Here is a 22,942-nt window from a genome sequence, read left to right as displayed (position 1 = left end):
GATATTGAATTTGAGTTACTGGGAGAAGGCTGGTCACCACTGATACAAATAATGTCTAGAAGGCATCCCATGTGGGGGGAAGTTTAGAGGTTCCTTTTGAAACACGTTAAGTGTGAAGTGCTAACAAAACTTCCAAGTAGAAATGTCTGTATCTGACAAAATCAGCAGGAATTTTGGAAGCTGTATCTGAGGAATCCTGATTTTATCTAAATGATCAGATTAAAAATTGACATGTTTAGGCCCTTAGGGACAAGATGGAGTCATCATTTCTGTGGACTGGAGAAAAATAAATTGTGTTTTTATGTTTGTAAGCTTCAAATAGTATTAAATTCATGAGATATTAAGCAAAATCGAATGTTGGTAGAAGTCCTGGTCACTTGATTTCAAAACCACATCTCTTTGGGCAGGGGTCTTGCATGAAGTCCTACCCAGACTCCCCTGAGAACACACCTCCTCCTACACCAACAGCTCCATCATCTGGATCACAGCACTCAGGGAAAACCACATCAGGATCCCTAGGGAATGGACAAGACTCAGCTAAAACCAAGCAAAAGAAAAGAAAAAAGGTCAGTTGATAATTTCTTATTCTTATTTTTCTTTTCTTTGTTTTTTTTGGTGCAGAGTGGAAAAGGTCTTATTCAGTTCTTTTCAGAGATATGGGAAATATGCTGTGTTTTTCTCATTATTCAAATTTTTAAAAGCAGCCAATTTACACTTAACAATACTTAATGACTTCTACTCTTTGTTTTTTGCTGGGGAAGATTCACCCTGAGCTAACATCTATTGCCAGTCTTCCTCTTTTTATATGTGAGCCACCACCAGAGCATGGCAACTGAGAGACAAGTGATGTAGGTCCACACCTGGGAACCAAACCTGGACTGCCGACCTGGGGCCCACCGAATTTAACCACTAGGCCACCAGGGCTGGCCCATACTCAAACTTTTTTAACAGACTTTCTTTCTGGCTCAAGCAAGATACTGATTTTTTTCTAAATTTTACTATAAAACTTTTCAAACATACAAAAGAGTTAAAAGGATTATACACTGAACACCATATATCTGTCATCTAGGTTCAGCAATTAACATTTTACTATATTAACTCTATATTTATTACATTAATGTTTACTGTATCTATGCATCTAATTGTTCCTTTAAGCATCCATCAATTTGTCTTATTTTTTTTTGATACATTACAAAGTAAGCTGTAAACATCAGTATACTTCATGCCTAAACACTTCATTATGTATAATTTGTTTATGGATCTGCTAATTTTAAGGTAAAATTTATACACAGTGAACCATTGAATTCTTAAGTATATCCTTTGGTGAATTTTGACAAATGTATAAACCTGTCACATTCTAAATCCCTCTCAAGATATAAAACATTACCATCAGTTCAGAAAGTTCCTTCCATACCTCTTCTCTGTCAATCCCTACCATCATCCTCAGAAAAGCAACCAGTGTTCCAATTTTTTCATCGTAGATTAGTTTTTTCTGTTCTAGAACTTCATATAAAGAAAACATAGTATGTTCACTCTTTTTGTATGAAATTTCTTTCATTCTGGATATTTTTGAAATTTATGTTTTTCAATATAAGTACAATTTATTCTTCTTTATTGCTGAGTAATGGTCCATTGTTTGAATATATCAGTTTATGTATTCTCATTTTGGTGGACACCTAGACTGTTTCCAGTTTTTGAGGTATTATGAATAAACCCATTATGAGCATTTTTGTGCAAGTCTTTATAGAGAAAGGCTTTCATTTCTCTTAGGTAAATAGCTGGAATGAAATTATGGGTCACAGAATAGGTGTTTGTTTTTTGAAGATACTGCAAAACTTTTTCTCCCAAAATGGTGGTATCTTTATACTTCCACCAGCAAAAGTGCGAGTTCCAGTTGCACCATGTGTTCGTCAACATGCTTGTCATTTTTACTTATAACCATTCTTAATGGATAACTCATGATAGATTGAATTAGGATTTCCTTGATGACTAATGATCTTGAGCGTTTTTTCATGTGCTGATTGGCCATTCATGTATCTTCCTCAGGGAAGAGTCTCTTCAAATCCTTCACCCGATTTTTTGAGAGAGGGTTGTCTTTTATTACTAATTGGGAGGAGTTCTTTTTATATCCTTTGTAACAATCCTTTGTCAAATGAATGTTTTTCACATATTTTTGCTCAGTTTGTGGCTTACCTATTCACTGTCTTAATGGTGTATGTTGACGAGCAGAAGTTTTGAACTTCTGATGAAGTCTGATTTATCCAGTTTCTTCTTTTATTAAGTTTATTGCTTTCTGTGTCCTGGCTAAGAAAGCTTTGGCTACTCCCAAGTCATGATAATATTCTCATGTGTTTTCTTCTGGAAACTTCATAGCTTTAGCTTTTATGTTAGTTCTATTAATCAATTCATATTAACTTTTGTGTATCGTGTGAGTTGAGGCCAATTTCATTTTTTTACCTATAGTTATCTAGTTATTGCAGAACCATTTGTTGAAGACTCTTTTCTCCCATTGGATTGTTTTGGCAGCTTTGTTGAAAATCAAATGACCATGTATCTATGTCGAGTTACTTCTGGGATTTCAGTTTTGATTCATTGACTTACTTGTCAGTTCTTTTGTCACTATCACCTGTCTTGATTACTGTAGATTTATAGTAGGTCTTAAAGTCAGGTAGTGTAAGTCCTCATATTTCATTTTTCAAGCTTAATATGTCCTTTGCATGTCTATGTAAATTTTAGAATCAACTTGTTAGTTTCTACCCTCAAAAAAAAACAGAAAGAAGGAGAAAGAAAAAAAAGGAAAGCCCAGTGGGATTTTGAAAGAGATTGGACTGAATACTTACATCAATATGGGGATATAAATGTCTTAACAACGCCAAGTCTTATAATCCATGAACATGGCATATCTCCATTTATTCATTTTTATGAAATCTCTCTCTTTATCATTGGCAATACTATTCATCCTGAACTATTTTATCTGGTTAATATAGCCATTTCAGCCTTCTTGTGCCAACTGTTTACATGATACATGTTTTTCTATTCATTTCCTTTCAATATATTTGTATCTTTAATATTTAAAGTACACCTCTCATAGACAACAAGTAGTTGGATCTTGCTTCCTTTTCCTTTCTTTCTGTGTTTATCTTTTAATTGTAGTCTTTAATTCTGTGATATTTAATGTATTTATTGACGTAGTTGGATATAGGTCAACTATATTGCTATTTGTTTTCTGCTTGTTCTGTTTTTCTCTGGGTTTTTTTCCTGTCTTCTTTTGGGTTAATTGTATGCTCTTTTAGAAATCTATTTTAATTTATTTACTTGTTTCTTAGTGATATCTCTTTGCATCATTTTTTCAGTAGTTGTGCTAAGGATTACAATATACATCCTTAAATTTTCAGTGTACTTGGAGTTATTATTGTACTACTTTACTCACATCAAATATAAGACACTTATTTTGTGGAGGTCCATCTACTTCACTCCTGTCCTTTATGCTATAGTTGTCATACTTCTTATATCTACATATATAATAAATCATAATACCATTTTTGCCTTAAATAATCAAATGTATTTCAGTGAAACTAGGGGGAAAACTAGACTTTAATACCATTTCCACTGTTCTTCATTTCTTTTTCTTGTCGTTGTTGAGAAAGATTAGCCCTGAGCTCACTACTGCCAATCCTCCTCTTTTTGCTGAGGAAGACTGGCCCTAAGCTAACATCCTTTCCCATCTTCCTCTACGTTACACATGGGATGCCTACCACAGCATGGCTTTTTGCCAAGCAGTGCCATGTCCACACCTGGGGTCCAAACTGGCGAACCCCAGGCTGCTGAGAAGCGGAACGTGTGAACTTAACCGCTGCGCCACCAGGCCGGCCCCCTTCATTTCTTTTTGATGATCAGAATTTCCTTCAGGTATCATTTTCCTTTTTGGTTCAACTAAACTTTATTTAGCATTTCTTATAGTGCAGGTTGGCTGGTGATGGTTTCCCTTAGTTTTCATATTTCTGAAAATTACTTTTCCTTCACTCCTGGAAGATATTTTCACTGGATATAGAATTGTCAATTGGCAGTTTTATTTTCAGTACTTTAGTGATATCATTCCGCTGTTTTCTGGCATTCACTGTTTTTAATCTTATGTCAGTAGATTTTGTACCGTTGTTTCCTTGTCTGTAACGTATTGTTTTTTCTCTGGATGCTTTCAGGATTATAAATGTGTTTTTGGTTTTCAGCAGTTTGACCATGAGATCCATAGTCATAGTTTTCTTTGTATTTATCCTGCTTAGGGTTCACTGAGCTTCTTGAATATTGGTTTATATCTTTAACCAACTTGGGGGCATTTCCAGCAATTCTTTCTTCAGATATTTTTTCTGCTTCATTCTCTCTCTCCTCCACCTCTGAGACTCCAAGTGCATATTTGTTAGTTACTTTGATATTGTTCCACAGGTACCTGAGGCTCTGTTTAATTTCTCTGTACAACTTTTCTTTCGGTTCTTTCGGTTGGATAAATTCTATTGATCTTTTTTTATGTTCCAGACTCTTCTTTTGTCAGCTCCAATCTGCTGTTACACTACTCCAGTTTTATTTCTGATATTTTATTTTATGGTTTTATAATTTTCATTTGATTTCTTTTTATAGTTTCTATTTATCTACTGGGTTTTTTTTGTCATTTTTATTACAAGTTTGTTTCCCTTTATTTCCTTGAGCATAGTTATAACAGCTACTTTAAAATACCTCTTTGATAAATTAAACATCTGGATGATTTTAGTTTCCATTGAATGTGTCACACTTTCTTGTGTTGTTGTGTGTCTAGAAATTTTGAATTATATACTGGGCATTGTGAATAATATGTTGTACATGATGGTGGTGGTGGTGTGTGTGTATATATGTTAAGCAGGCAATTTACTTTTCTAGACTCAACTCTGAACTTCAAAATCAAGCTCTTTTTCAGGGGCAGTAGCTGGAATCTCTCTTCACTTCATTTAGCTTTTGCTGGGTCTCTTGGATTTGATACCACACAGGAGTAGTTTAAGGTTTAGTCAAAGATTTGGCTAAAGTTTATACAATGAATTTGGGGCTTCCCTTCTTTGACTCTGTCTTTTTGGGGATTTCCTTCCTCACTTTACACCTACTCTGGTTGCCTTGAGCTCTGGCCTGTAGTTCTTCAAGCCTCTAAGTTTGTGCACCCCCTATACTGACTGGAGCCTGCCCTTAAGCTAAAACAGTAAAAAACAGGAAACAACCCACTGCCATTCCTTTCTTCTAAATACAGACACTCCCCCTTCCACTTTCTGCCTGGTTTTGATCAATCTCTATTGCTTTCAGGTACTTTGTTTAATAATTTGTCCAAAGTTGATACTTTTAGTTACAGCTTGGTTGGTACAATAGCAACCATTTGCCATTACAAGTAGTAGAACCATGCCAAGATATAATTTTACAATTGATAGTAAGCCGACTTGAATTTCAGCCTCATATCTGGTTTCCCCTTTCATTTACAAAATGACAGAGCTCACTCCTTATTTTTTAAGGGAAAATCTAAACTATAAGGAAGTTCTGTATTGTAAAGTAGTTTTAAAGAATTTCAGCTATAGTGCTCTCCAACTCATTCAGTAACTAAAATGAGGGTAATAAAATGTTACCTGAAGACCTCTTCAGTGGACTTGCTTTACAAAGTATATAAGAAGTAATTAACCTGGTAATTATGCATACATAAAATAATTCTTTACAAATCTTTGCAAATTCTTAAAGTTTTTTTCTCTTAAATATTTAAACATTTCTCTCCTAATCTTGTTGAAAGCTATTAAATTAGAGTTATTTTCCAGCAGAGTTTTCCTGAGTAAAATAAGTATTAGCCCAGTCTAAGTCTGAATTCTCCTAAATTCAAAATTACTGACATCAGAATTAATAATGTCTCACTTTAGAGCTATTAATTACTTCTCTATTTATTCATCCACATCTTTACATTCAGTTTCTTGCTATATTTTGATTTCTGCTCACTGCAAACATAAGCTATAGTGGTAATATGGTACAATTCATTCTACATAAAATAATAAAGCCTCTATTATATGCCAGCTGTGTGTACTAGGAGCCAGGAGATTCAGTGTATAGCCATATCCTGATACCATCATTGTAATCTTTGGCACGTCCTTTATCTTCACTCACTCATCTATAAAATAAGGTAGGAGTTGGGAAAGTTTAGAATAGGTGATATCTTTTGTTCCTTCCAGATTTAATAATATATGAATCCTTGAATTCAGTGATTCTCTCCTGTCTTCTCCTTAAATACCTTTTCTAGTTTTAATTTCCTCAGTTAAAGCTTTCCCTAGTTATATAGAACTACAGTTTTAACAATTAACATCTTAATTAAACTTTGAAATGAGAACATTAACTAGATTATATGCTGTAACCATTGGCCAAAGAATGACCCACCTTCTTCTGAAAAGAAAGCTTCTATAAGATGAAGGTCTGAGAGAGAGAAGACACTTGCCTGGCCAGTCGGATTATGTCAACCTTTGTGGTCAGTAAGTGGCAGAAGTACTAGTAATAGTAGTACTAACCTTTCATTTTCTCTAGTCTGAGATATTTACTCCTCTGTAAGACTTAGTATTTCAAGTTTAACAAGAGATCTAATCCACCATTATGTGTGTGGAACGAAGAAGAGGCAATTATCTGAGATTCCAGGTCCTTGGCAATGGGAACACTGATACAGGAAAGGACACTTTTACCTTGACAAGAACTTTTAAATTGGGAAGAAAAGAGTTAGGACCTACAGACCTTTGTAAGAGATCCAGGGGCAACAGACATTTCAATATGACTTCCTTGTGCCACAGTTGACAGTGCAAACTGCTGAGAGATTTTATTCACTGCAAGCCAGCAAGGACAAGCAGAGGGACGATATTCAAATCTAGGAAGTATAGAACTCCATATGATACTTCAGCTTCCAGTACCCAGCATCAGTTTTTGGATGAAGTGACATGAATAAAGATGAAATGGAAGAATACAAGAATGGAATATGAATGCAACCAAGAGGAAGAGGAACTGACATATGAAGAAATGTACCAAGCTTTTACTTTAGTAAGCCTTTACTTTACTTAAGGAAATAAAGTTTAGTCCTACAGAGCTTTTGACACTCTATAGACGAGAGGACTCAGTATGTTGTCAAATATATGTAATTCGTTTTGAAAATTTAAAGAATATCGTAAAATGTAGGCACAATCAGAATAGGAAAGATGAATTGATACATAACTCTAATACCCTTCATATGTGTTTACAGCAGATGTAAGACTTTTTAATATTACGTAACAAACATATAAATTTAATGCTAATTCTTCTGATACAATTTTGAAGAATATTATTAAAATGTTAGAGTCACTGCTAAATTAAAAATTCTAAACTTGAGGGGCCGGCCCAGTGGCTGAGGGGTTAAGTTCATGAGCTCCACTTCGGCGGCCCAGGGTTTCGCCAGTTCGGATCCTGGGCGCAGACATGGCACCGCTCATCAAGCCATGCTGAGGTGGCATCCCACATGCCACAACTAGAAGGACCCACAACTAAAATACACAACTGTGTACCCAGGGGGTTGGGGGAGAAAAAGGAAAAATAAAATCTTTAAAAAAATTCTAAACTCGGTATGAATTTTGAATTTGCACAGATTACAAATACCTTGGTGAGGGACTGGATATTGCCACAAATGTGAAGCTGTTTGTTGAGGTGGAAACAATACTGGGAATACAACATTTTAGATTTAAAAGTTCCCCTCCAGAGAACTCAGTGGGCAAATCAGGGAAGTATAGAAGTGCACACGGTAACTTTATGCTAATGTTTAAGTTGCTTATTTATAGCAGATAAACCTGAAATTGGCAAAATGGAAAATCTAATGACATTCTTCATAAAATTGAATATTTTTCTTTTTATATAAGTTAACTTCATCTTTTTGGCAAAGATAACATGATTCACCCAGGCTGGCGTCCTTGTCTCCGTATCTTACAAATAGCAGTCACAGGTAGTTTCTAACTTAGGCTTCCTGCTTCAGTGTTCTCAAATACTATTTGATTGCCATGCCAGAGATGCTGAGTGATTTTGACCGAAACGTTCTATACCAAAACCAAATTTATTTGGGAAAGTAGAGGAAGAGTAGAATTTCTATTGACCATGGAGAAAAGAAATGGAAAATAAATCCAATTTGCAGGGGGAAAGGAGATGCCATAGAAGAATACACAGGCAGGGCTTTCCACCCTATTTAGTATGCAGGATATTTACCCTCTTGATGTCTCTTTTTTTGTATTTCCGCCTGAGTTTCCACTGGAAAACTTACTTTAGATTCCAAATTCAGCTAAATATTTGCATTCATGTCCACAAATGGGTGGAATGCGTCAACTTACTCCACAAGCATCTGTTATACCTTGCAAGTTAATGTCTATATTAGTCATATTCATATTTTGGAGCTGAACGGACTCACAGAAGAGGCTTTACACTTATCTGATACCTGATAATTGCATTTATTCTAACATATTCCAACTGAAAAAAAGTATTTGGAATGAGAATTGAGAAAGCATCAAAAGAAGAAAATCCTGTGCACCTTTGTATAGTGCCAAAGTGAGGGGTTAAGATAACTTAATCCGTGTTACTATGGGCATAGCAGATATGTTATTTAGGGTATTGTTGGAATTAAATTGAGAAAGATACCCTAGAGTAAATTCCTATTCAGCTTATTTCAAATCTTGTTAAAATAGTAAAAATAATCAAGATCTGTTTTGCTTTATATTAAAGTCTTTTTTTTTACTTTTGAGGAAGATTAGCCCTGAGCTAACTACTGCCAGTCCTCCTCTGTTTTCCTGAGGAAGCCTGGCCCTGAGCTAACATCCGTGCCCATCTTCCTCTACTTCATTTGTGGGACGCCTACCACAGCATGGCGTGCCAAGCAGTGCCATGTCCACACCCAGCATCCGAAGTGGCAAACCCCTCGCCACCGAGAAGCAGAATGTGTGCACTTAACCACTGCGCCACTGGGCTGGCCCCTATATTTAAGTCTTTTTTTTAGGTTCAACTTGGATAATTAGCAGTGCTCTCATTTTGTTGGAATTTTTAAATTATTTTACTAATTTCTAATAGCAAAAGCATGCACAAGATACAAAAAGTATATTTTGAAAGTGCAGAAAAATACGCAATGAAAAATGTCTTCTCTACCTCCTGTCCTCCAGCTACCCATTTATCCTCCAAGAGATAAGCACTGTTACTGGTTTTGGGTGTACCCTTGCAGAAATATTCAATGCTTCAATGAGTGTAAATGTATAGCCTTCTTTTTTTTTAACAATTGGTACCATAGTGCCACCAAATTGGACACCCTGCATTTTTTCTCACAATATAGCTTAGAGAGAGCTCCATAGGAGTATGTCTGGAACTGCCTCATTCTTTTCAGTGGTTGTTAAGGTTTCTGTTTTGTTGAGTGGATGTATCATAATTTATTTCAGTGTTCCCTCATTGATGAACATTTAGTTTATCAATTCAAATAGTGCTGCAGTGAATATCCATATATATATTATGTGTGTAATATATCTGTAGGATAAGTTCTTAGAGGTGAAGTTGCTGAGTCAAAAACGGTTTACTTTTTCATTTTGATAAGATTTTGCTGAATCACTATCCATAGAGGTTGTACTAGTTATACCCCACAAGGAAGTATGAGAGTGGTAATTGTAGGAAGTATTAGAAAAACAATTATCATAATTATGTGACTGAATGACCTAGAATGACTTCTAGTCATAGTAATACACAAGCCACTGTTTCTTTCTCTTAACTCTTAACTCTTGGTGCCCTGACATCTGGTATCCACTGCACTTTAAAACAAATTAGCTTATCATTTCAGAACATGGAGGTTCCATTTTTAACTCTTAATTTAAATAATAACCTAATACTATTAGTAGCTAACGTGTCTGGCACTAAGTGGTTTAGGTATATCAACTCATTTAATTTTTACAACACTCCTATAAAGCAAATGTAATTATTATCCCAATTTGACAGATGAGGACACTGAAGTGCAGAGACAGTAGCTAACTTGACAGAGCTGGTGACTGCTTGGGCTGAGATCTGGACCCAGGCAGTTGGGAAGCCAGAGCCTGCAACTGAGCCGCGAAACTCTAACCCCTCTATTGAGCATTTTCATTTTTTTAAAAAAATCACGTTACACACATTTCTTGAGTTGATATTCATACTCTCATTGCAAATAATCTTTGTCTTTCTTCTGTCTTTTTGTACTTCAAAACCCGCCTTTTACAGAAGAGACAGATTAAAATAGGAAGTTTTTGTTTTATTTTGTTTCTGCCCTGAGGGCACCTCGAAAATTAGGAACCAAGTTGAAATGATCTTTTATGACAGTCCCCAGTACTATAAATAAATATATAGCAATTTTACATTTTTCATTTTAAAATTGATGACTCTCAAGTTATTTCAGAAATATACCCAACAAGCTCCCAAGAAACATTTATAATAATAAATATTTAAATGTTTTTTAAAAGAACAGCTTCCTGTGGTTCTTTCAACTAGCCGCCATGACACTTTTCATCTGCACGCAAGTGGCTGTATTCTCCTGTACCTTGATGGGCAGACCTGGGTGAAATATTGTGGGCATGAAGCTTGCGTTTGGTAGATCTGCTAGGAATGGGCCGTGTGCAGGAGCCTTGGATTTGTTACTGGATTTTTTAGTTGCAGTATATGGCACAGTGATGTGCATCCTAAGGGGAAAACGTCCAGTTTATGAAAGTTTATTTTCATATTTTATACACTGCAGTTCTGTTGTGTGTTTTTGATTTAGTAACAATTTATGTGTTTTTCTGTCGCAGAGCCCTGCGGCCTGTGGTGTTGAGGCCCACAGCGATGCCATCCAGCCCTGCCACATCAGAGAGGCCGTTCGACGCTACGGCCACAAGATTGGCCCCCTTTCCCCGTTCACAGTACGTAATAACAGAGTTATAAAAAGTTATATTTATAATCTGAAAGAATTTTGATTTTCAAGTGGTCAAATGAAGAAGCAATGGAATTGTTGAAAGCAATTTGTGGTGACTGTAATTTTGTTGTATAAAAGTGGCATAATTCTCTTGGGAAATAAAAGTTAGTCATTTTTGTCTCTTTTTGGAAGGACAATTTTTTTCTACAAAATATTATTTTCTTTCAATTACAAATTATGCTTTTTTGTTGGGGCTTATGTTTTCTATTTTTCAAAGCTTAGGTTTATAAAACTTTTTTGTCAAATTACATGTATCCAAATATTGCCAGAAGCACTTTATATTTTAAAATTGGTTAGATTGGCAATACCACTTCTATCAGATGTCCTGCTCCTAAACATACTTTGAGTTGGAAGAAGAAGAAATGATTTCTTTACTGGCTTTGAAGTAGGCTGAAACGCAGACAGTCTTTCACATCTTCAAATGGTTTTAAAGCTTATAATCAGGGTTTGTTTTTTTTTTTAATGGAGAATTAAAGACTTTATATTTCAACAGCCTAAAGAAAGTGTGTGTGTGTGTATGTGTGTGTTAATTAAATGCTCATTTTGTGGCCTTTTAAAAAAAAAATCTTTATTCATGTTAATAGAACTTTCTCCAAGTCCTTTTCTGTTTGTAAGGAATTGGTTTGATTTTCAGAAAGTGAGGTTTGATTTATATGACTGAGGAACAGTAGAATTTACCTTTTTTTTTTTAATATGCCCTTCTGCTTTAACATATTAAAGCAGAATATATATGTACAACATTATAAATACATGCATAAGTATAACATGGTATGTGTTTTTTTCCTAAGAGTGGATTTTACTGTTATCTGTTGATAGAATTCATGATTCCCTCTAAATTACATCATCTGCTTTTTTCCTGAGCTTCAGTTAAAGGGAGTGCTTTCTTCTCTTTCTTTGTTCTCAATACTTATTGTTAATTGTACTGATTCTTAGTGTGACAGCAAGAACGTGTCAGAAGCTTTTTATATGTGTCTCCAGGAGCTTTTTGTAATGGCGATGATTCTTTTCACTTTTGTTTAATATTTAAAATTTGTCTTATGTATTGTAAGAACATGATTTAATACTACTGATTAAATCAATATCCTTTTGCATGAATGCTTTTAGATTATTACAGTTGAAAGAAACAATGAAATCAAGTTTCTCTTGGTTTTTTTTTTTTCCTACGTGATAGCTGAGACTATTTTAAGTGATAAGCCAAAAGGAAGATGAGATCTAGAAAAATATGAGATGACTGGAAGAATTTAAAAACCAACTGGAATTGAAAGAACCAACTTATAACAAAGGATTAAAATATCAAATCTATAGATAAGAGCCAAATAATGACTAATAGATTGAGCAGTAGAATGGAGAGAGAAGAAAAAGGAGGCAGTGTTGACAATAATCTAGATGTAATTAAAGAGTAGCAAGGGGAAACAGGATTTTTGAGAAATAACCTAAAATGGTAACTAAAAGTAATAGATAACATTACATAAAGGAAAATGTATGTAATGGAAGGGGAAAATCTCCCAATCATGAAGTCTGTGATATTTCTTCATGAAGAAGTGATGACAGTGGTGGCTGCTTCATTCTTCAAGTTTTTATTTTTAAACAGACCAGATGGATCACTTAAGAACCGTCTTGGTTGATGACGTGTGTGTGTGTGTGTGTGTGTGTGTGTTCGTATTCAGCCAGCCCTGGTGGTCTAGTGGTTAAGGTTCAGAGCTCTCACTGCCACAGTCAAGGTTCTCTTCCCAGCCAGGGAACCACGCCACCCGTCTGTCATTGTCATACTGTGGCAGCCACATGTTGCTGTGATACTGAAAGCTATGCCACTGGTATTTCAAATACCAGCAGGGTCACTCATGGTGGACAGGTTTCAGCAGAGCTTCCAGACTAAGACGGACTAGGAGGAAGGCCCTGGTCACCCACTTCTGAAAAAATTGGCCATGAAAACCCTGTGAATAGCAGCAGAGCATTGTCTCATATGGTGGAGGAAGATGAGAGGATGGCGCAAAAAGACAGAGCAGGCTTCCACTCTGCTGTACACAGCATCGCTAGGAGTCAGAATCAACTCCACAGCACTAACAACAGTATATGTGTTCATTCCGCCATGGGTAACTTGGCACTCAATTGTTTGTGTACTGTTGCTTTTCTAATCTAAGATTGTAGTATATAGTCAGAAAATATACTTGAAACTAAGTTCAGATATAGTTTAAGCTAATTTTTATCTAATCAACATGCAATCAATATGCTTTTTAAAACTAATGTTGCAATTTTTAAATGCTTACTTTAAATGGATCTGGAAAATACAACAAATAAGCCATGACCTCGAAGGTTCACTTAGCCGCTACCAAAGCAGACAGGCGAAATCAACAGCAGATGGTAAAGAACCTCCACCACAGAGGGCACCGAGTGTTCATCACTCCTCAGAAAGGACCCACCTTGAAAGATTTGTTCCATTTCCTAGAGCTATAAGAATCTGCCCAGCCTACAGGACTGACTATGCCTACTCCATTTTATATCATGAGTAATGTGATCAGGGAGACACATTTTCATGGTATCTATTACATTATATAAATCTGCTTTTTAAAGTTAAAAATTCTCTTTAAAGTGGGATAGATTTGCAGGCTGTATATGCTGACAGTGGGCCATCCCACCCTGGTCCCACATGCCTCCAGCTGCTGAAAGGAGATGCTCCTGACGTTGGGTGATGCTGATGTTCAGTTCCCTGATGACCACTCCCTGAGATGGTATTTTATGCTGCAATGGGGACACTTTGCTACCTAAGCTTTCAGCTGCAGCTGCTAAGAAGATAAGGAGGAGTATGCACTGCCCTGTAGTAACCATAGACTGAGACCTAAAGTTTCATTCCAAATGGCTGAGCTAACTAGCATCCAACATAAAATTCCCTTTGTGAACTAAAATGCCCGTGAACAAATTTATGAAATACACAGATGTTGTCTTTGCAGCATGTCATTCTGAATCCTGGGTGCTTGCGTGATGTCTGTATAAATGTGATATCTAATTTAGAGTATTCATAACTTGACTCATCTAGCCAATTCCTAGTAATTTGAAATAAATTTGGAGAACTAAAATGACAGCCAGTAGTTACACGGAAACTTAATTCCAACATCAGTCAATAACCCAATAAAAGTCTGCCTTTAGTGAAGCATCATTCTGTCTTCTACTAGGATTTCTGAAATAATTTTATACAAAATCACAACATGATCAATTTCAGGAATATAAGTTATTGGAAAAAAGTTTCAGAAACTGATGAGTATATCAAAGTTGGTGCTAATTTTTTTAAATAAATTAATACTAGCTGCATTTTCCTGTTTTTAAAGTTTCTTCATTTTACTGATGATGAAAGTAGTGCTAGTATGTTAAGAAAATTAAGAAAATATAGAAAAGTAAAGGATAAAATAAAATTTACATTAAGAAGGGCATCTGGGGGTCAGCCCAGTAGCATAGTGATTAAGTTTTTGTGCTCCTCTTCCAAAGCCCAGGGTTCACAGGTTCTGTTCCCGGTTGTGGATCTGCACACCACTCATCAGCCATGCTACGGTGGCATCCCACATACAAAATAGGGGAAGACTGGCTCAGATGTTAGCTCAGCGACTATCTTCCTCACCAAAAAAAGCAAAAAAGAAAAGAAAGAAAGGCATCTGGGCCCCCAAAAAAGGTATAGCAAAACCTTTAAATGAACTTCCCTGTCAGAAAATTAATTAGTATTTAATTGTTCAAAGAATATTTTCTTCTCACAGCCTAAAAAGTCAAATGCTTCTGGTTTTTAAAAAAATTTTAAATTTTAAATTTACTTGTGCAAGTTTAGAAGTAAAAAGCATTTTAAAATTTTGTGAATGAAATGGATTTTATAGTTAGAGCATTTTGATTTTTCTCTCAGAGAAGATACCCCAAAGAGTAGCCCAGTGTACTGGCTGGCTGTCCTCTAGAAGTTGGTCGGACGTCTCATTTATCTGGATCCTTGCTGTTTACAGGACGTGGGCGGTGCCCATGCTTACCTGTCCCAGAGCTCATTCACAGCCCTCAGGGACGTGCTGTAAACGGCTGATCCACACCAGCTCTATAATTTGAAAGCCAGAGAAAGGAAACTGTTTGTCGAGTGAGATGACATAATCCCATGTGCAGTGCCTGAATCTATTTTAATTTCTCCTGAGTGATATTCACAGTAGAAAGATATGTTAACCCCTTGTGTTTGCATCTTGTCAGGTGGCTTTCTATTGAGTGAGACGATAAAATTGTTCATTTAAGCATGGTCATTAACCTGAACAATCCTGTGCATCCTTAGAAGTATGTCACTTTAGCATCCACTCAGCTGTCTAAAATCCTGAGACAGAATCAGAGCATTTTAAAGCTGGCTAAGACTTGAGAAAGCCAGGTTGTCTCAGTCCCAGAGAAGCTTTGCGGTGTACCCAAAGGCACCTCGTAAGTGAATGACAGGGCTGATGCTGGAGTCCAGTCTCCTGACCCTCAGTTTACTGCTCTTCCACGACGGCCAGTTACTTTGATGTGTATAAGCCTATTAGGGGTGCTAGCAATGCTCTCATGTCATTGCTTCTTCAGGAATGTTTGCAGTAGACACAGTGCGATAGAAAATAGGAAATTTTCTTTAAGAATTCCTCACTTTAAACTTTTAAAACCAAAAATGGCATAGCAGATTGCTTTGACTATTTTCATCTAGAATTTCACATTCATGAATAATTCTGATGTCATGAGCACATTAGATTTGTCTGCATTCTGTGTGTTCAACCTGGAAAATTAAGTGTCTCAAAACATTAGACAAAAGTGTAAATGCCAAGTAGAAATTGGATAGGAGTCCTTAAATCTTTGTGTTTTGACTGGAAGTAAAAATTTTCTCAATAAACTTTTTGCAAGTACTAAATCTATCATTATAGATAGGAGCCAGGTATCTTTTGTTTTTTCTTCTTCTTTTTTTGGTGAGGAAGATTGGTCCTGAGCTAACATCTGTGTCCATCTTTCTCTCTTCTGTATGTGAGTCACCACCACAGCATGGCTTGATGAGTGGTGTAGGTCTGTGCCTGGGATCCAAACCCACAAACCCCAGGCCACTGAAGCAGAGTGCACCGAACTTAACCACTGTGCCACCAGACCAGCTCCCCAAGTACCTTTTTATAGTTGTGGGCCACTGATTCTCAGGAAAAAAAATCAACATGTGGCATATTTATCAATAATAACGTAGAAGTTAAATGTTCTCTAGAAAAAATGTGAAACTTGTAATTTAGTTGTTTTTAATTTTAAAATAAGGTGGAGGAGGATTTCAATTACAAAATTTATTAGATCAAGTTATATGAAATTGCATTTTCTTTAGGTCAAAAACAGTTGAATATCAGAAATTTTATATGGTTCAACTAATATAGTGTTCAAGTTAGGATTAGTTAGGGAGAGAATGTTTGAAATGTGGAAATGAAGTTTGAAGAATTTAGGAGAGGAAATCATTAGAATCTGAGACAAGTGTTAGTTGGTCAAATAATAACATAATATTTTTTAAAAACCTTTTCATCTGCATTATGTTAATTATCCTCACAACACAGCAAGATGAGTGCTATCCCCACTTTGTAGATAAGAAGACTGAGATTCAGAGAAAAATTAGGTAACTAGCTGAAGGTTACATAGTAGCACAGTGTTCCATCTATGGACAGGAGCTAACTCCTCCCTGGTTCACTGGGACCGTGAGCTTCAATGAGGTCTCACCAAGCCTGCTCATTAATCTTCCTCTTTGAAGACTGGCCTCTGCTCTTAACTCTTTGACTGGCCTTAGCCTGAGAATACGAGAGAGCATTTCCTAAACTGTGCTGAGTAGAAGACAAGTTTCCCAGGAGATATTAAAAGATGTCCCACAAGGAAGGGGTTTCTTTACCAAATATTTCATCTCATTCAGTAAGGACAGTGAAGATGTTTTAAAATCAAAGTCAAGGGTGACAATTGTAATATTATATTCACCAGTGTATCTACTTTATCTCCATACTTTGTTTTATTTACACTACATTGAGAAGTTTAGATTCACAAATACAGCGGTTGTTAATAATGTTCTACCCAGGCCTACAATGGTCTTGGCTCAAAAGAGGAATAGTAAGAATTTTTTGCTTAAAAGTTGTTTCACTAACAGTTATCTAACAAGTGCTCACATTTTCAAACTAGTCATGTTTAGACAAATCAGTATATGAATTTCTAATCCAGTGTAAATCTTCATAGTTTTCTGGAAAATATTTTTTAAAGTATCTTAAAACATTATAAGCTTCTTGAAGATGTCATAAAGAAAATCTCAGTCACCTGCAGACCCTTCTCTGACAAATATTTGCTTAAAGTTTCAGGGTCAAATTATTTACTTTGCCTGCTGAATCTAAATTGGGTGGAATTCACTACTGAGACTTTTTCTGCTGTTGTAAGCACAGCGTCGTAATTCAGCATTGCCAAATAGAACTGGCACCGTCGTGTTGTATTGTAAAACTCTTAGTGTTCTCTTTAATCATCAGGCAGAATGGAGAAGGGAAGAGAGATCTTATCTCATTTGAACTTTCTGCAGTGATATCTTAAATTGGGCAGCCAGTGAATTTGTTTATAAGGAATTATCCACTTTCATCTTGCAGAATTCTGGTATTATTAACAACTGGTTTGTTTTCACAGTAAACAGGGACTATTCAAATACATTTTGCTTTTTTCTGCCTTCATTTATTTTTTTAAATTTTTTGGTGAGGAAGTTTGGCCCTGAGCTAACTGTTGCCAATCTTCCTCTTTTTACTTGAGGAAGATTGTCACTAAGCTAACATCTGTGCCAATCTTCCTCTATTTTTTGTATGTGGGATGCCACCACAGCATGGCTTGATGAACAGTGTGCAAACTCTCTCCAAACCCCTGGGCCGCCAAAGCAGAGTGCTCAGACTCAACCACTACACCACTGAGCCAGCCCCTCTGCCTTCACTTTTAATCAGCAGTAAAGACCTCACATTTCATGAGGTGATATATTCACCTACACAGTTTTATGTAATGTGTTATTTGAACTGCTTCAAATATCAAAAAGCAAAACTAACAAGCCAAAATTCCAAGACGTAACTTCCTAATCAACAAAACATTTACAAGGAATTCAAATATAAAACATGAGATGATGGAACCTTTATTTTGAGTAGCACAAAAATTGTAAATGGATATTCAAGTCAAAAATCTATGAGTCCTCTTGGAAATCCTGCAAAGAGTCCTAGACTTTTCAGGAACATAGTTTGAAAAGGAGAAAATCAGTGTTCTCCAGTGGAGAGACGGGTGTGAGTAAAGTGGAAATGAGAGTTCGTAGCCCTGCTCAGCCCTGTGGATCTTCTGCAAGTTTGCATCCTTCAGAGTCTTTTTATATTTGAAGTAGTTCAAGAAGTTAATGAATCTCTATTCTTGTAAAGGCAGGCTGTGTCTTGGAGAATAGAGGAATGCTTTGAACATGACTGCAAGGACGGAGGAGTAATTGACAACAAAGAGGAAGTTTTTGAGCAGAAGGTTCTAAAAGGACCACATCTTAAGATTTCAAAGTGTTATAGTTTCTAAGTTTTTGCAGTCTTCTGAGGGAATGGAGATAGAGTAGAAAAATATTTCCAGTGACTGCCAAAAGGAAATTATTTTTTCTTTAAAAAAGAAAATCACAGGATTTGTTTAACTCATAAATTCATGAAAGCAACAGAAGGATTAGTTGGGAGGAACTAAACTAAGTCGGGATATTTCTAAACTTAAAAATTGTGCTCTAAAAATGACAAGAAATTTCTTCTAAGCCTATGAATAAACAAGAAGATTGTAAATATTGAGTTAGACCTATAACTCAGACAGTATATTAAATTGCTCGTGTTTACCTGGCACAAATACTATTTAAATTTTTAAATTAATATTATATGTCTAAACTAGGTGAATATTAGAAAAGAACACATTAGTTTTATTAAAATAGATTCTTTATTTACCATTGCCAGAAACGTTTAACGTTCATAAGTGTGTTTTGTTTAAGTAAAACATTTGTGTACTATTTTATTGATAGTGTGACAGAAATCCCCTCCAGACAACCATGATGAGAGCCTCTTGAACTGGAGATGATTTACTTTTTGATGATTTCTTAAATAGTGTTATATACTTTAGTCACACAAATACAATCATTGAACTGGCACTTAATTTACTGATGTAGTTGCAGAGTTAATCCTACAACATAATAAGTGGATTGTTTTAAGTGGAAAAGTTACACCTTCCAAAAATGAAACTGATACCTTGTTCTTATTGTGCCCAACATATATTTAAGGCTATAGCCAAGGTAGGAAAAATATGCAGGAAAAAATAATTAGGTCTTGTTTTCCTGGCTGGTGTTTTAATTATGATTTGGTTTAAACCAAATCCCTGAGGCTGTGTATGCACAGATCAGATATTCCCCACATACCGCCTCTGTGTGACCCCGAGCTGTGAGAAGAGAAAATCCACAGCCTAGATGTCAGTCAGATGTTCGCTCCTGCCCTGGCACCCAGACGGGCGCTCCCTCCGATTGGAGTGCACTTGCAGTTCTGGGCATGTACCCAAAATTCAGAGTAGGCTGTCCAGATCTGGGAATATTTTGGCTGATTAGTTGGCAGAGGTCATGAAGGCAGAGCCCATGTCAGGCTCCAAATTTGCCCAGGTGCATTCAAGGTGACAGCTGGGCAGCTGTGCCCCTGGTGGAGATGCCGGGGAGGGAGTATTCGATTGACTCTCTGGCTCCCAAAGTTCACAGCCTGACCTACAGGTTCCTGTCAATTCCAATTCAAACACTTGTGCAGATTTTACAGTTTCCCATAAAGAAGGTAGAGACTCCATTTCTGGCTCTGATTTAATTCTACATTCCTCATCTAACCTAAAACACCCACTCCCATATTCTAGACTGATTAGGTAAGAGCCTAATAAGTAAATAAGTTCTAGTTGACAGGCGTTCCTCATCCAAGCAAGCTTTTGGGGGTTTAAAAAAGAGAGAAGAAGAGAGGAGAAGAGAAAGAAAAGTAGCCTGGGCCCTCCCCTGTCCTTTTCTCTGAAGCAACCGTCTGCGGAAGACAGAATTAGGGGTTGATCCTCATGCAGATAAACTAACTTCACTTCAGTTTTTGGTGGCAAGCGATATCTTTCACACGCATAGCCGACCCACAGATGGTTAAAATAAGACATGAATAAGGAGGCAGGACAAGACTGTGCTGCTGCGAATCAGTCTGTCACCCAGCTCTGCGGGGAAGCAGTTCGCAGCACACGCCTTCCTGATGAGATGAATGCACACTTCACAGACGAAGGACAACACTTGCTTTCTGAGTTTGGACTCGGTACTAACAGTCCATCGGCAGAATCCATATTTGTACAGTTGAACTACACGTGATTTAGAAGTGGAAGGACCAGTGTGAACGTCCCCTCATGTCCTCAGATCCTTACAGCTCTGATGTCTCCATTTATTAGTTCAATAAACATTTGCCAAACATTGTGTTAGAAATATGTGGCAATGGGGGTGTGGTGTATGAAGGTGAGTAACTGGACTTTCCGATACAGCAAAGATGTGCCTATAAGCAGTGCCGTGTGATTGGTGTTATCGCTGAAGGGTGGACAGAGCACCTCGGGTGCAGAGAAGGGGCACAGTCTGCCTGAGGGAGTCCAGGAAGCCTTGAACCATCGTGAACACTTGAACTGAGTTTATGAGACAGAGGCGAGGGGAATGAGTAAGAATTTTGAAAAGATAGTTCAGCCAGAAAGAAGAGCAGGAATAAAATGGAAAAACAAAGATAGCTATATGAAAGCCAGGTGGCTGCTCTGGCCAAGGTGGGGAGCTGAGTGTGGAGGATGTTAAGGGGGGGCGGAAGTGTCGCAGGTAGGTGAGGACGTTTGAGAAGGACTCTGACTTTCAAGCCACTGTACCTAGACCTTCTGATGGAGGCCAGCAGTTACCTAACTGCTCTGCAGAAACCCCAAATGGTTTTACAGGTATTCTGCAGATCATGAAGTGTTTTCTCTAAATAAAACAGATAAATTTTTATCTCTGATATGTATTGGGTTCTCCCTAAGATTTTGCTTGAAAAATTTCTTTTTGAGCAACTGATACAGTCACCAAGGAGCTAATTTAGAGTTTTTGAGCAGGGGGTTGATATGAACAGATGTGTGTTGTAGAAAAATAACTCAGGTGGTGGTGTCGAGGAGGCCTGGAGATAGGGGTTGTAATAGGCAGAGGGGCATCATAGGTGGCTCCTGCAGTATCGCAGGCAAGCGGCCAGAAAAGCCTCTGCTGAGGCACTGACATTGAGAACAGAGGCGACAGAAGGGATTGCAGAGATATTTGCCATGAAGAATAAGTAGCACAAGAGCCTATGAATGTAAGAAGAGTAAAATGTAACAAGTTTATAATTGGGTCAGTGCATCAAGCAGACAATTAAAAATAGTCTCAAGAATAAATTCAGTACTCAGATGCTTACAAGGAATTTGCATGAAGTTTAAGAGCCAACAAGAAAACTAATTTCAAGGGGATTTCCTGGGGAGGGAGGCGGGGAGGGTGCTCAATACAGAGATCACCTGAACTTAAAAAAAATTTAAAAGACATTCTAGCTTTCTGTTTGAACTTCTGTGAGTGTTTATGTATATGACCAGAAAGTCCCACATATTATTATGCTGTTTTGATGAACAAATTGACTTTCTAAGCCATTAATGAATTTGGTCATGCATTCCTAAAGGATGACTATAATCTAACCAGATTTCGAACTTTTTTTCGTCATTAAAGCCATGCCTGCAGTAGCTTTGTGCTAGTGTAAGTTCCAGAGCATCATTGTTCTGAACTTTGATTAGCAGCTTTCATCTGTGTGTGAACCCATTGTCTCCACCACCACACCTGCCCCCCACAAACTATGAGGAAAATAATGGGAGCAACATTGACTCAGACATTAGATTTTAGAGGACTGATGGAAGGATGAGTTGTTACACCTTTTCCTCAGCTTAAAGGAAATCCAGTCTTTCTAGTCTTCCTGATGGTGGTGATGCTCCTCAGTGGAGACACGCGCTGCGCAGTTCCTCGTCACCCACAGAATCACTCCACCTCAGCAGGCGCTTCCACGCCGTAAGAAGCCCCGTCTCAGTTTCAGACTCTTTGCCCTTCCCTGCTAAGAGTCCCTCTTTTAGATTTATGAAAGAAAACATTTCTTTCTGTGAAAGGTTTTTGTACACCCGCATCTGGAAGTGTTTATTTCAGTGGCATGTAAGCTATCTGTGGATTTAGTTAGCACCAGACCCCCTTTTGTGTACTCCTGCCTTAAAAATTTTATAAATGATCTTATTGAATTTGTGCCAGTGTGCACATGGTTTGGCTGATTGCTGCATATATCCTTTACCTGCCAGTCACCTTTGATTTATGTTCCTTCTGCTAAGCTTTTACCTTCCAGAAGTGGTGCCACTGAACTATCCTCTAAATCATCTTATTGGTTAAATTACTCCAAGATGAGTTGGTATGTTTTTGGTTGCCTACAGACAGATGAATTTATATTTTTCTGCCCTTACCCACTTCTAGTAAAGCCAATTATAGAGAAGGACTGGACGTGTTATGTCATCGGTCTCTTCATTCTCCGTGAATACCGCCTGAAACACTGGGCCGAGTCAAGACAGAAGTGACAGAGAAGTGTTCTCTGGCATCCACTTCGGTTACAAGACCTTCTTTGGCAAATAAGTCTGTGCCTTGAACTGGATCTGATATGGGGACTTTTCATTTCTCAGAAAAGGGGAAATAAAGTCTCTCAAGCAAAATAAGTAAACTTCATCAGAAAGATAGAGACTTTATGGGCTTTACATAGCTTTACTAACTTGTGAGTTTTATAATGTTTCCTGGAGAAAAGCAGGTGGCTTGGCAGTTATTTAAAATGTTGGCTATTTGTGGTAGTGGTTTCGAGGGGTTTCGTATTTCTAAAGAGAGATCCTAAAGAGCTAATT

At 37.1% G+C, this 22,942-nt stretch overlaps 1 protein-coding gene across 27 annotated transcripts in view; it reads left to right on the top strand.

Moving 5' to 3' along the window:
• The window catches only part of SUPT3H (SPT3 homolog, SAGA and STAGA complex component), a 465,747-nt gene that overhangs the window by 370,508 nt on the left and 72,297 nt on the right, over nucleotides 1–22,942 (top strand). For all 27 annotated transcript variants that reach the window (XM_070586121.1, XM_070586133.1, XM_070586115.1 and 24 more), the window contains 2 exons: nucleotides 408–566; nucleotides 10,830–10,940. In XM_070586121.1, the coding sequence (XP_070442222.1) occupies nucleotides 408–566; nucleotides 10,830–10,940 (270 nt within the window). The remainder of the gene's footprint in view (nucleotides 1–407; nucleotides 567–10,829; nucleotides 10,941–22,942) is intronic.

Source organism: Equus przewalskii, chromosome 19 (genome assembly GCF_037783145.1).
Source record: "Equus przewalskii isolate Varuska chromosome 19, EquPr2, whole genome shotgun sequence".
In the NCBI taxonomy this organism is placed as follows: Eukaryota; Metazoa; Chordata; class Mammalia; order Perissodactyla; family Equidae; genus Equus; species Equus przewalskii.
Note: the sequence above shows the minus strand (reverse complement) of the source record. Positions and strands in the feature narration are given on the sequence as shown.